The 13,644-nt window shown below is 35.8% G+C and overlaps 1 protein-coding gene across 4 annotated transcripts; it reads right to left on the bottom strand.

Annotated features, from left to right (window-relative positions):
* Window positions 1-4,325: 4,325 nt before the first annotated feature.
* Window positions 4,326-12,319, bottom strand: LOC116031861 (cyclin-T1-3-like). Of its 4 annotated transcripts, XR_004100680.1 has the most exons (9): window positions 12,062-12,319; window positions 11,633-11,846; window positions 11,154-11,379; window positions 8,788-8,869; window positions 6,836-6,967; window positions 6,452-6,627; window positions 6,216-6,367; window positions 4,776-5,952; window positions 4,326-4,679 (listed from the first exon to the last, which is right to left on the bottom strand). XR_004100680.1 is itself a non-coding variant. In XM_031274188.1 (8 exons), the coding sequence occupies exons 3-8, from the start codon at window positions 11,369-11,371 to the stop codon at window positions 4,856-4,858; spliced, it is 1,857 nt and encodes a 618-aa protein (XP_031130048.1). In that variant the 5' UTR covers window positions 11,372-11,379; window positions 11,633-11,846; window positions 12,062-12,319; the 3' UTR covers window positions 4,326-4,855. The 4 variants fall into 4 exon arrangements, 3 of the variants coding, with proteins under 3 accessions (XP_031130048.1, XP_031130049.1, XP_031130050.1); XM_031274188.1 differs by having other exon boundaries at window positions 4,326-5,952; XM_031274189.1 differs by having other exon boundaries at window positions 4,326-5,952; window positions 11,633-11,793.
* Window positions 12,320-13,644: the final 1,325 nt, after the last annotated feature.

Genomic DNA, 13,644 nt, shown 5'->3' with positions numbered 1-13,644 from the left:
TTCCTCTCCTAGGCGCCTGTTCTCATTGAGTCTAACTAACTAACTAACTAACTAACTAACTAACTATATATATATATATATATATATATATATATATATATATATATATAGAGAGAGAGAGAGAGAGAGAGAGGGGTTCAAATTTAAACCTCTGTTAACATGTGTACCATTTGTGGACTGTTGATTTTGTTCTATCTTGTGATTTATAATTTTTTTGACTTGGTAAATATGCATCATTACACCACTGCAACACATCACCGGATGGACCACTGCAAGCATCTCGATTGTATGATATCTCATCTAAACGGTAAATAGGAGTTCACAAGTTCACACCCAAGCAGTGGTTCATACCAGAACCGGACCCTATATGCAGGCTTGTTTGGTCGACTTCCCTACGTGCAGGCCCGTATGATTCTTTCTTTTTTTAGGCATGATGCCTTGTTAAGCCGCATTCCCTACTTGCGGGCCTAGAGGAGATGATGTTGGGCCGCCTTCCCTACTTGTTGGTCGATGAGCCGCCTTCCTTACATGCATGCTGCTTGGGCCGCCTTCTCTACATGCAGGCCCGTATGACTATTTTTGTTTCTCTTTTTTTTTCCTCTCTTTCTATTTCTTGAGGCTCGATGCCTCACTAGGCCGCCTTCCCTACTTGCGAACCCATAAAAGATGTATAAATATTTTTTTTCTTACCTCCTCAAATTGCTTACCTATCTTGTGACGCCATTTGGGTATTGTTGTTTACTTTAGCGTCTCTTGTCTAGGCTATAGAGCTTCCAACTCGCGTCGAAACCGCTTATCATGTTTGCGGGTCCACCTTATCCTGCAAGCCCAACCAAAAATATATGTTTTCAATGTAGAAATAATTTTCTTACCTCCTCGAGCCACTTGCACTAGGACCCTCCTTGGTGGTGCCCTCCTCCCAACTCGTAGAGTGCTGAGTCAGGGTAAAAGGATGATTTCCTTGAGTTGCTCGAGTTGATGACCGGCTACAGTGTCAAACCGGACTATGATCCCACTGATGTTTGGCAGCCCACTCGCAGATGACGTTAGTTGTCTCCTAGACTAAAGATTGAATGCTAGGTCCAACTCACTCCTAAGGACCTTGATTGGTTATGACACCGGTAGCATCCCCTCCGACAGCTATAGTGTCAGTCAGACCTCTCATGTTCCCCAGGTTGGGTACTGAACCTCAAAAACCGAGTCGACCCTCGCCTTACCGCTAAGGTGTTCCTGTAAGCCCCGGGAATGCTCGTACTCTGACGAGAGCATTTTGACGTATCTCGGCTTTGGTAGCATAACGAGAAGAGTAGAATGAGTAGAAACTAGGAATGCGTGCTTTTTGTAGTGTTCCTCATATATGACGTGAATGATGGTTTTGCTTAATCGGGTGCACCATAAACCGGGTATAGAGGTAAAGAACTTGGGGGTGGGTGGGTGGGTGGGTGGGGGCTAAAGAATACATACTAAGCGCGAGATATTGGCCCAAATAATCCAAATAATAATAATAAATAATACAAGCTATAATGGGCTAAGAATAATTAATAATACCAGCTATAGCCTTAGTAATGAAATAGAAATAACAATGTTACCACTAGGAATTGAACCATGGTATGTCAGTAAAAGGGAGAAGACTCATACCAATGGACTAGAAAGGGTTTGATGAGCCAATGGATGATTTTTAAGAGGAGGGGGACCCTATTATATTGTTGAAAAACTCACGGATGGTTGACAAATGGACGGCATCGAGCAGCCTTAATTCTTGGTCACATACGTATTCTCCACTACTTTGTTTCCAACGCACTCAAATGTATAAGTGAAACTTCCTACCCTTTTTAGTACATAAGATCTTGAGTAACTTTGTGGCTTGGAACTTGTGTTGTTATGCTTGAGGTTGTGGGTTTCAACTTTGAACCCATGGTAACACCTCTTATAATTTTTTGCTCCAAACTTCCTACTTTCCTTAGTCCAACATATTTACATTATTATTATTGGGTAAACACCCATTTTCTTTCCTTAGCCCAATAAATTTCCATTATTCTTATTGAGTCAACACCTCACCTATAACGATGGCAAATTATGTTGTGGACCCAAGTCCACCTTGCAAGGTAAACCTGGGCCCAAAACTACGTCGTTTTTGTCTTCTTCTTCTTTTTTTTTTTTTAATTAGTAAACATATTGCTGAATATAGAGTTGTCAAAAAATGTGTGAATGTAGAGGTTTCAAAGTGTGAATGTAGAGTATAGAAATCGTGAATGTAGATTTATGATTGTGTGAATGTAGAGTTGCCCAGAAATGTGTGAATGTGGAGGTTTCAAATTGTGAATATGGAGTATAGAAATCGTGAATGTAGAGTTATGCATGTGTGAATCTGTAATAGAGTTAAGAAATTCTAGCAACTTGTAGCCCTATAATGTGTGAATGTGGAGTTCTCAAGTTGTGAATATGGAGTATAGGACCTGTGAATATAGAGTTTTAAATGTGTGAATGCATAATAGTGGTAATATAGTTACTAAACATATAATCCTGTAATGTGTGAATGTGGAATTTACAAATTGTGAATGTAGAGTATAGTGTATGTGAATGTAGACCCAGGTCCACCTTGCAATGTGGACCTGGGTCCACGGCATAACAACCCGTCGGACACCCCGCTTGGGCGGTTGGGTCAAGACTTTCCCAATAAAATGGGTATCCCATCAAAAAGTATTATAATTTCTTTTTCAAAAGTATTATAGTTCCACATATAAGAAACATTTTATTTCTTATTAGTATTACATTTTCCAGTATAAGCAATACATTTTATTTTGACTTGACCCGTCTCACGACCAAAGATCGGTGAGACGTTCTCACGCAAGTTTTTGCCAACAAATTTTAGTCTAGTCCTTATTTTCTCAAAATCTTTTGCATAAAATTGTATGTTCTAAATAATATAGTTTTATTGTATTATATTAATTTATATTAAGTCGAAACCATCTTATTTAGTGTGAATGGCCGTGCACTCTCATCCCGAGGTCGAGAATTCAAACCCTATCTCACATGGAAAAAACTAATCCACTTTACCAAATTATATTTAGTCGACCAATTTATAAGTAGTTAACGCTATATGAAATACTTTCCATCATTTTAATGCAGCCAACTTTAGCCATTCTGCAGAAAACGGTTTGGAGGGATGGCATACCATTTCTTCCCCAACACTTCAAAATGTCACAAGGTATTATTGATTCTTGGATGGAGGATATAGTGAAACGTATATTAGTACAAGATCGATTGCGAGTTAGGACTTCTTCCTTATAGGCATTCTATCCAAGTTCACTAGAAAGGTATTCGTGAAAAAGAGCAGGTTAAGACATATCTTCTCGCTTTAGCTCTTCGCTCTTTGCCAGACACTTACTAAACTGCTCCGCTGCAGGTGCGTATGAATATTCATAGTGATACGTAAATCTTTCCTAAAGCCTGGCTTTGAGCCTTCCTTGAATGTGGTCTAAATTTGTGTTCTTTCCTCCACAGTAAGGGCGTAAAGCAAAATCAACTTAAATTTGTTTGCCATGAACTTCTTCTTGCTAACTTAGTACAGGTTAATCAAGTGATCAACACACTTAGTACCGTTCTAAAATATATGTAACACTTTTTAACTATTCTTCCTTACGCAATTAGCTTACTCTCATTGATTACAACAATTTTGATTAACAGTATATACACATTAAAAATTTTCTTAAAACATTGTCTAGTGAATGAGAAGTCTCACTTAAAATTTACTTTCAGAGTTAAAACTCTCCTACCATAAGCATTGAGGGTTTAGATTTGAGTTGAACTTCTTGTAAATAAAAGCGTACAATTTAGTGTTGAATCTGAAAACTAGATTAACTTGATTTATCTCCTAATGTCCCCGAGTGCTCATTCATGAAATTTAGGATGTAATTAGCGAAGAAAAAAAAAAACTTGAGTTATAACTAATACACATTTTTAAAAGGAATTTTCTTTTTTCCAATTTAGGAAATTATATGCTGAAATATTATGAACATTAGAACATGGAATTAAGCATTAAACATGAGCATTTTAATAATTTTATTATACGAGCCAAATTATCTATTTCAAATTCTAGAACACTATTGCCACCCTTGAAATCCTACCGAGCACAAAGAGAATTAATCTTAGTAGGTAAGATCAATACATGGTTAGACCAAAAAATATTCTAAAATACAATTGTGTATCTTTTTCACAATTTCACCTAAACGAGTTGTAAACTTAACATTCTAATAAATTAAACCCCTCGACATTCAAGAATGCATTTTCCATCCCTGAGAAAGAAAAAAAAAATACAGTGGGAATTTCTGGGAAATGAATTAATGTGAGAAATACGAGCCTAATGCTTATTTAAGCCCATGGGGATAACCGGATAACTTATACAACTACCATAAAATACAACCGTTCCTGGGACTCTTTTAACATGTATGATGGGAAGCAGGAAAATGTGGGGGAGGGGAGAACGTGTATAGTCCCCGCACCCTAAGGAAAAATAATGTTACACATTTTGAATTTTGATTCTATAAATAGATGTTATCTAATCAATTGAAGATTTAAGCTGACCCCAAAAAAAAAAAAAAAATTACCACCTCAAAAGCATGGACTTCCATCACAATCCTACAGTCCTACCCAATAAAGCTGTGTTTCACCACCTAAATCTGTAGGAATTTCAGAACCATGACCAATTCAAGATTTATGCTGTCCAAAATTGTTTAGCAAGATAAACCACAGGCAGAGATCACAACTGTACTCACCTTGAAAACTCTGCTTCACCGACCTTGTATAATGTTCGTAACTAAGACATGCCGCTGCTATTACACTCTAAAGCAACATTCTACACGTGATTCTCCTGTGCGTGCCTTTTGTGGTCCCTTTCTGAATAACCAAGTCTCCCTGTCCTATTTCTATCCTCTGGGAAGTCATGGTATGTGTGATTGTGGCTTGCTGACATATACTCGTGTCGATGCTTACCATCCACGGGAGGGCTACTTGCCTTTCGCTTACGGTTGACTGACTTAGGTGAATGGTAACCACCCCTGTCAGCATCATCGTAAGGTTCGAATTCTCCCTCTTCCACGTTATTCTCATAATCATCATTTTGCAAGGACTGCCCTTTCATTCCTTGGTAATGTCTATCACCAGAGTCATCTTGATGCTTCATGTGATGTGCATTGTCATGCTCTGGCCTGTTTGAAGGTTTAGACCAACTTTGTTTTCTTTCCCGCTTGTTCTTTTCAGCCTCAGCAGCTAACTCTATTCCATCCTCCAATTCTCTTTCAATGAGATCATCGTCATCCAATACATCTACTTTCCTAGCTGCATCCCCGCGGGACTTTCTGTTTCTCTCAAGTGCTGCTTTGACCTTGTCTTTGTCAATCTTCTTGATAACCTCTTGTGGTGATTGGCCAACCATGCCATCCTTGTGCTCCAGGGCCCGACCATGGAACTTGTCTTTCAGTTCTGCCTTATCTCTTGTTTCAATTCTCCCAGCATTCCGTTCCAGATCTTCTTCACCATGGCTGTCAAGACTAGACTTCGATCGGTTTTGTAGTTCCCCACCGATCTGGTAAGGCAATGGCTCTCTTTCATGATTCTGCTTATCACTAGTCTCACCATCACCAAAGCGGTCAGAAATGCTCTTTTCAGCACTTGCATAGTCATTACTACAATTTTGAGCTACCCTAGGATTCCCACCGTGATTATCAGCATGTGAATGATCAGGGATTGGCCTGTGGGAGGATGCTTTGGAGGTTCCTGCCTTTGATGTTGCACCACCGCCATGAGAATTACCATTATTCGGAATATTGTCTTCAATTGCACCAGAAGCCTTTTTAGGTCTTTGGGTACCTGCAGCACTACCTTCCGCTTCGCTAGCCTGAGAAGCCGGTGCTTTGTTCTGTTCATATAGTTCAAGCATTTGGTTGCTTACCTCTGCAAGAGCAAACAATCAGTGTCAATATGGAATCAGCAGTTTTATCACCTCTTTTTTATAACTTCCCTCAATAAAAGACCCATAAATATTTTTTTTTAAAAGAAGATTATACATGCATGCATGTACAATTTTAAAATTCAAAAGCCTGTTTTAGGAATAGTTCCTCAGAAATGAGCCATAATCCTTTAAAATAAGAGTAGTTGGTTCATCCAATACCACAAATTTTATCTATAACACTGTATATCCAAAGCAAAGCACCAACCCTCCAATTGTCGTGGGGTGACATCAAACTCTTGCCACCAAACCTTCTCACCATCAGATGGGAGCTTTACTTTGAGAAACTTGGCAGCAAGGAAAATGGCACCTGCTGCAATGTGATGGGGCTTAAATTGCAAGCATAAAGACGTCCGAAGCCTGCATGCGGCTTTCCCAGGTCAAAAGAGACAAGGAAGAATCTCATGGATCAATTCCATACAAAACCACAATAAGCAATCCTACCCATCATTAACAAAATTCCATGCAACTTGAGCAAGTGCATTTTGAGCAACCTTGAATTTTTTTATTGCCTCAACGAGGGGTTTATATGGATGATGCACATTAAGGTCAAAACCAAGTGTAGCAAGAACTACCCTCTCTCCAAGCAAAATTAGTTCTTTTTGTGGTTCATAGATTTCCTGCATTGAAGATTAAAATTTAGATAATTGACATGTGAAAAGACCTGATTACCAACTAATGATTTGGCCAAATAATCCCTTTCGCATTAGGGCATTGAAATCATTTGAACAAAGAGACCTATAAAGAAGCTGAAACAAATAGAAGAATGAAATGGGTGTAACACTAAGAGCACCTGAATGGTACACGGATAGATACAGCAAACAATACCTTTTGCTTAATCCTTTGTAGTGCTTCTGCATCCTTATGAATAATTGCATATGAAACAGATATAACATCTCTCAAAGGTCGAGGCGTTTCTTCAACCTTTCCAGCAAGGAACATACACACAGTTGCAATAGTCTGCAAGAGTTATAAATGAGTTAGTTAAAACAATGGGAAATAACATGCACATATAAATTGGAAATTCACTTTAGGCCTAGTCATTGGCACTCAAATTTCCACTCCCCTTGTCTTAAGTTAACAGCTGATAAGCAGCTTTACCAATAAACTAACAAATGATAATTTTAGCTTTTTTATAGTTCAAAATTTGAAGAGATGCTTCAGAAACAAAGCCATCACAAGAAGATCATAGCACCACATGAATTCCCCAAGACTAAAGGCATATATAAAAGATACATCTAGGTCACCAAGCACATATCAACGCCTAGCTTCACTGGAAACTAATGAATTTAGACTGCATTTTTTCATTCCTTTCCTGCTTGAGGGAGTGACTGGGTCAGGGAACCCTACATACACCACCCAACCAAACATTCTAAATCCATCATCTACTCACCCTCCACAAACTTCACCTTTTATCTTTAGGGTGTGTTTGGAAACCCGAAAGATGATTTCCCAATGTTTGGATGTCCCTGGAAAATCAAGTCAACGGAAAATGTTTTCCGTTGACTTGGAAAATATGTTTGATTTGGGGAGTGTTTGCAATCACTCAGAGGAACTAAAATCTGTGAATAATTCTTCTCAATTTCTTGAGGTACTTCACTTTAGTTTAAGGGCTTTTTTATTTGCTTCCCTATACAAGCTATGAGTTTGTAAAATGAGTGTGAAAACTATTTTTCTTCTAAATCACTACATTTGGCCATACTAACTGAGAGAATAATTTTCCCTGATATGAACACATTACACATTGAAGAATAACAAATTCAAGGATGCAAAAGGGAAAAAGTTATTTTGGTCTCAAAGCGGAGGGAAAACATCAAAACATTCTCCGGGCATGATAAAAGGAAATATTATTTGAACTGATCTAGGACAGTGATAAAATCTCTCAATGAACACTTAACCCCCAATCACTATTGCTTTGTTGGCTAGAGCATTAATATAAAGAGCATGCATCAAGTTGATACCTTTGGATACCAAAGAATTTAAAAATATATTAGGCGCAAAAACCATGAAAAGTATGTGTTGCTTAATACCCTTGTCATTTACTTTAGCCCTAAAGGCATCAATTGATTAGAAGATAGTACAAGTGAAAGCTAAGGAAGCCAACTTGAACCAACTAAGATGAATTACGAAGGATAAGATTATAAATGAACCATTTTACCCTCACCATACTGATCCTTCTGCTTTTCTATTGAACAATAACAGAAGTGCAGTGCTCGAGACCAGAGAAATATCAATTTAACAGAAATACAATGCTTTAAAGAATTAAGATGGGGAATACCACACCAAATATAATGGAACTAAAGCACAAACTCTTTAAGACAGTCTTGTAATAGCACAAACATATCAATGAGTATTGATATTTTAAGTCTCTTATATTCCTTTCTTGTAGTTGAAATCAAAATAGAAATTCAGAGAGAAAAAATTACCAACACAGATTTTTACATGCTATCCTACAATATTTTTTACCATAACTTCTACTCATATTTGATTCTGTAATCCAAGAGAGACGTTTTCAGACAATTGGAATCACAAGAGAACAAAGCATAAATACTATCATGTTTTCATGATCAACAACTGATAAAATTAAAATATTTCCAGCCATTGCATAAGAGAACAGAAAGCCTATAGCAAAATATACAAAATTATAGAGAGAACTACACACAAAGCACGTAACTAATACATAAACAAAATGAAGACGAGTCCTATTTCAACATTTGTCAAATAAGTTTGTAACTGCAATTATAAGAAATACTAGAGTGAAGTATACGAATATTGCTTACCCTCCTATCATTTTTTGCATGCGATTGACGAAGAAAGAAACGATGGCAAAATATTATTGCCGTAGCAATGGTTACCTGAGGCCTGCAAGTTAACACATCCAACCACATTAAAATTACAAGAAATTTGCCAAACTTCATGCATATTCTACCACCAAAAGGAAAAATAATGCACTCCAACATCATGAAAGCAGGTAGCTTTTCATTTTATAGGCAAAATATGCAATTCAAATCATGAAAGCACACAAAAGTAAAACAACACAATTTCTAATTGATTCAACACCAAATTAGATAAGGACATAAGTTAGCTGATCGGAGAAAATCAAAACTCAAATGTCACGTATGTAGAGTATTTTAAAGTAGCAGTATTTGTAGATCTTTGAAAAGTCCACAAAATATCCTAATGAATTTGGAATCTGTTTGTAAAATTATCTTTTAGAAAAGCTAACTTTTTGTGTCTATGATTGCACCTCTACATAACAGCAAAGCAAACCAATCTTTTCATTCCCTATTTCCAAATAATCAGTAGTCTCGCCCTCCCACTCTAGCACCTGAACAACTCAGAAACATATCCATGCTTTTCTTTGTACCAGCAAAGGCCGGGAATAACTAACTTTACAAAAACCACCAATATGACAGAAAATCCAAATTCCCACTCAGACCAAAAAATGAAATGCTAATGCCATAGCAAGACAGCAACGTGGTCTGACTACTCTCCCATGTAAACATACGAAGGATTTCAGTTCAATCATCAATGGAAGGAGAAGTATAAAGGATCATTGATGTCCTTGGATCTAAGTGGTTCTTTTTCTGTTCATGTTTCAAAGTAAACTAAGTCCTCATTGATATTGTAAAAAGTATTTACATTTGTAATCCAATGGGTGCACAACTGCACACTGGTACAACCACAGGGATTTGAAACATGAAAACTGGAATTGAGTCTAGCAACTTTTCCCTCCTTTCAGTTTTGGATGGTTAGAACTTGGGATCCTTCCCAATCTATAATCAAAATCAGTGTAGCAGTGATTAAGGAAACCACCACAGGGATTTGCAAAACAAAAACAGGAATTGAGTTTGGAAACTTCTCTACTTTCAGTTTTGTAGGTTAGAACTTAGGATCCTTCCCAATCTATAACCAAATCAATGCAGCAATTATTAAGGAAATCCCAAACCTTGATAACCTTTCTAGATTTCAAGCTTTTTATTGTTTCCCTCCTGTTCTCTTCATTCTTATCGTTATCATATTTTCTGGGGACATCAAGCATTGAATGTTGACTAGAATAATCTAATCTAATTAATATAAGAAGCTAATCCGATTCACCAATTTTTTTTTTTGAAAAGAAAAAAATGGTTTCTGGATGTAGGGGGTGATGGTTAACAATGGTTGCATGATGCAGAGCCTAATTCTAAATGGAATCCCAAAAGGTTACTTTTGGAAGTCTATCAAGCATTCAAAAAGGCACTAAAAAGAGTTGGAGATAATAACCAGCTTTATTTCTTAGAGCACAAGGGGGAGGACAGTTCATTAGTGCCAGAAGTATCTATACACAACACTCGCAAAAACTATGGACATAGCCTCATTGACTATGATGAGACAATGATAGTTGTCAAAAGACAATGCTTCAAACCTATGGAAGTTAAGGTGAAGATGGAATGACCTTGGGATTACTTTCTGCTTAAAAAGACCTCTGTAACTGTGAATATCTGCACAAAGGATAGTCGGCCACAAAGAAAAATACACATGACTTGAAGGGATTTATTATGTATTTTTAAATGTGAGGAAAATACAGTTCCTAGTGAAACTGTTGAGCTAGCTGTAACCAAGTGATCATCTGTTAACCATTAGTTCATGGATTAAAGCTCTAGAAACAACTTTTTTTGAAAATATAGTTAAGGTTTTGTTCAACTTATTTTTAAACATTTGTTTAATTACAATGTGATTTCATTATTTCAGCTATCCAAATTCAAATTTTGAATCTTCTATAACAAGTTCCTTTGGAATAGATTAATCATGGAGGATGAGGTTAGTAATGTTATTAAGCTGACACATTTCATATGATTAACCAACAACTATAAAAATACAAAAACTTGTGTAAGACCATCTCAAGTGAGAAGTTGTAATACTTTTCAAAACCTCAAATGTAATACTTTTCCATGGAATCCAAAAAAAAGTATTACACACCTCTTGTGACGTAGTCTCACACAAGATCAGCTGTTATACAAACTGTATGATACTAAGATACAAGACACAAACATTTATGTCCAGACTATATTAGTAGTTTAGTAAGCAAAAGAACTCCACGCCTATTCCACTTGCCTAAAATTAAAGAGGAATAATCAATGGAAACAATCAGAAGTTGCAGACTTACACTTTAAGTTGCATGCCCAAATCTTGTAAAAATGTACAATATGATTTGCGCAGGTAAGTCTCCTTCTTTAAATCAATGCCATCTTGTCTAGAGGGAGAATTTTCTTCAATCTCCCTCCTAGAGAAATACCAACTGCCACCACCTTCCTCAGTCCTTTCTTGAGATCCGGCGTCATATGAACCATGGTGTGAGGGATCAGCAGCCAATGTAGAAGCCATAGACAACTCTAGATTCCCAAGGAAATTATGAGTGAATACGTCAGTACATGCAAAGGCAAATATTTGCATGAATATCATCTACCAACATCATAACTTAATCCAGCCCCAATATCTAAATACCAATAGTTATCCACAGATTAGAGACCCAGTAACAATTACAATTAATAAAAGGAACATACAATCAATATTAACACCCACATACCCGAAATTCACGAAAAAAAAAATAAAAAATAGACAACATATCAGAGAGAGCGTACCCACCTTAAATAGCGTATCTTGCAGACTAACCACCGACGATCAGAGTAAACAAAAGTTACTCTAATACGAAAGAAACTGTTTTTAGGTGTTTACTTTTACTCACAAAGAATAAAAATGACTGAGGGGGTCAAAAAATTAGGGTTTTCCCCAAAATTAAGCAAAACCTGTGCAACAAACGAGAAAATTCAAAGAATAGTTCAAAACAGAGATCTGAAACCTGAAATCAGAAAACAAAAACACTTATTGCTACAAAAAGTGAACCGAAATTTTTATATTTGAAAAAAAAAACAAAAAAAAACTAATAAAGTGTGATTTCTTTTCCAAATTAAAAAAAAAAATTCCAAAGTATATACAAATACAAAAATATATATTTTTTTTTTTAAACAATGAAAAGTTAAAGATAATCGCAATTGCACTGAGAAGACGAGATACCTGACTGAGGTCAGCAAAAATAGAATCGAAGATAATTGAGCCCCGAAAGAACCCCAAAACCGAAGCCCTAATAACAAAAAAATATGATTTGAAAAGAATATAAGTGTTCAGACGCCTTCTGTGCGGAGCAGACAGCGTCTTCTTCTTCAACTTTACGCCTGCGACATTTAAGCCAGCAATCGATTGATTGAAACGGTAGGGAGCTGCGGAGTGGCTGACTCGCTCGAGGGAGAGAAGCAAGGGACAATATACTGAGACGGGATAGAATTACAATTTTACATACGAGAGAAGAAAAGGTATTACGTTGTTTTGTCTTCAAACGACATCGTTTTATGCGTAGGTTAATTAGCTTTGGAGCTTTCCTTTTCTCCTTTGGCTTCCATTTATTTTTTTGCCAAAAAATCTCTTCCTTTTGTTTTTATTTATTTATTATTTTGCCAAATATGGAAAGTTCCAATTTTCTATATCTATTTTTTTGGGAATTCTTTTTTTTTTTTTTAGAAAATAGACTAAAATTCATTGTTTTCATTGAAAGTTTGCTTGCATATCTGGTTTATTTTGCATTGTCTCATATCTTATTATATGGTGTTTTTTAGTGTTCAAATTCAATACAAACGATTGCTAACTTAGTATAAATAGCCTTACAAAGTTGAGTTTCAAACTATTTCATCTCAAAAATACAATCAAGCCTCTATACAGACAAATATCCATCAAAAATAGTTTTCTTATTTAATTCATTATAGTCCATTAGCATTCTTTTTTCTACTTATCATTTTGTTATTGTTGTACTCAACTCTAACTTCAATATATTCTTCATTTTATGTTTCACTAATACAAAATATTTCATAATCATAAATTTGATCTTCTTTTATTTGTTCTAAGCTCATAATAAATTCTTCGATATTAATATATTTTATTCCTTTTTTGTTTAAATTTGGGGCATTTATTAGCATAATTACCTTTTTTTATTACAATTTCAACATCTACATTCATATGGTTTTTTATTATTATCTTCTTTTATAGGTATTGCATATCTTTTTTAAAACTTTCTTTTGTGTCGAAACTTCTTTCTTGTTTCAGGTGTATTCTTTTATTTGTTATAAAAAAAAATACTCCATCTGTCCCATTTTACCTGTCCTATTTACTATTCATTGGTCAAACCAACTCTTTCTTCTTTGCTTATTTTCTTTATTAATTTTTTATTATTTTTAAATTTAATTTTTTGTGTTTAATAGTATTTTTAATGTAGTTTCTAAATATATAAATTTTATATATTAATGCTAAATTTAATATTATGAAAATTGGAACAAAAATTACTTCAGTCAAGCCTCGTTAAACGAACCAGACAACCATTTTGGGACGGAGGTAGTAGCATAAAATGACATTTTAAGTGACTATTTTATTGTACAATGGGTTCCAGTTCTGGTTTGGGTCGGGTCAAAGTGAATATATGTTTTTTGAAATGACACGAAGATGAAGCTTGCAAAAGCTTTGGTTTCGAGAACTAGATTAGAGTCGAAGCTGTAGGTTTCAGCGGTGGCATCTGGATCCTCTAGAGAAATAATATTACTCTAGATATCATC

Source organism: Ipomoea triloba, chromosome 10 (genome assembly GCF_003576645.1).
Source record: "Ipomoea triloba cultivar NCNSP0323 chromosome 10, ASM357664v1".
NCBI lineage: Eukaryota > Viridiplantae > Streptophyta > Magnoliopsida > Solanales > Convolvulaceae > Ipomoea > Ipomoea triloba.
Note: the sequence above shows the minus strand (reverse complement) of the source record. Positions and strands in the feature narration are given on the sequence as shown.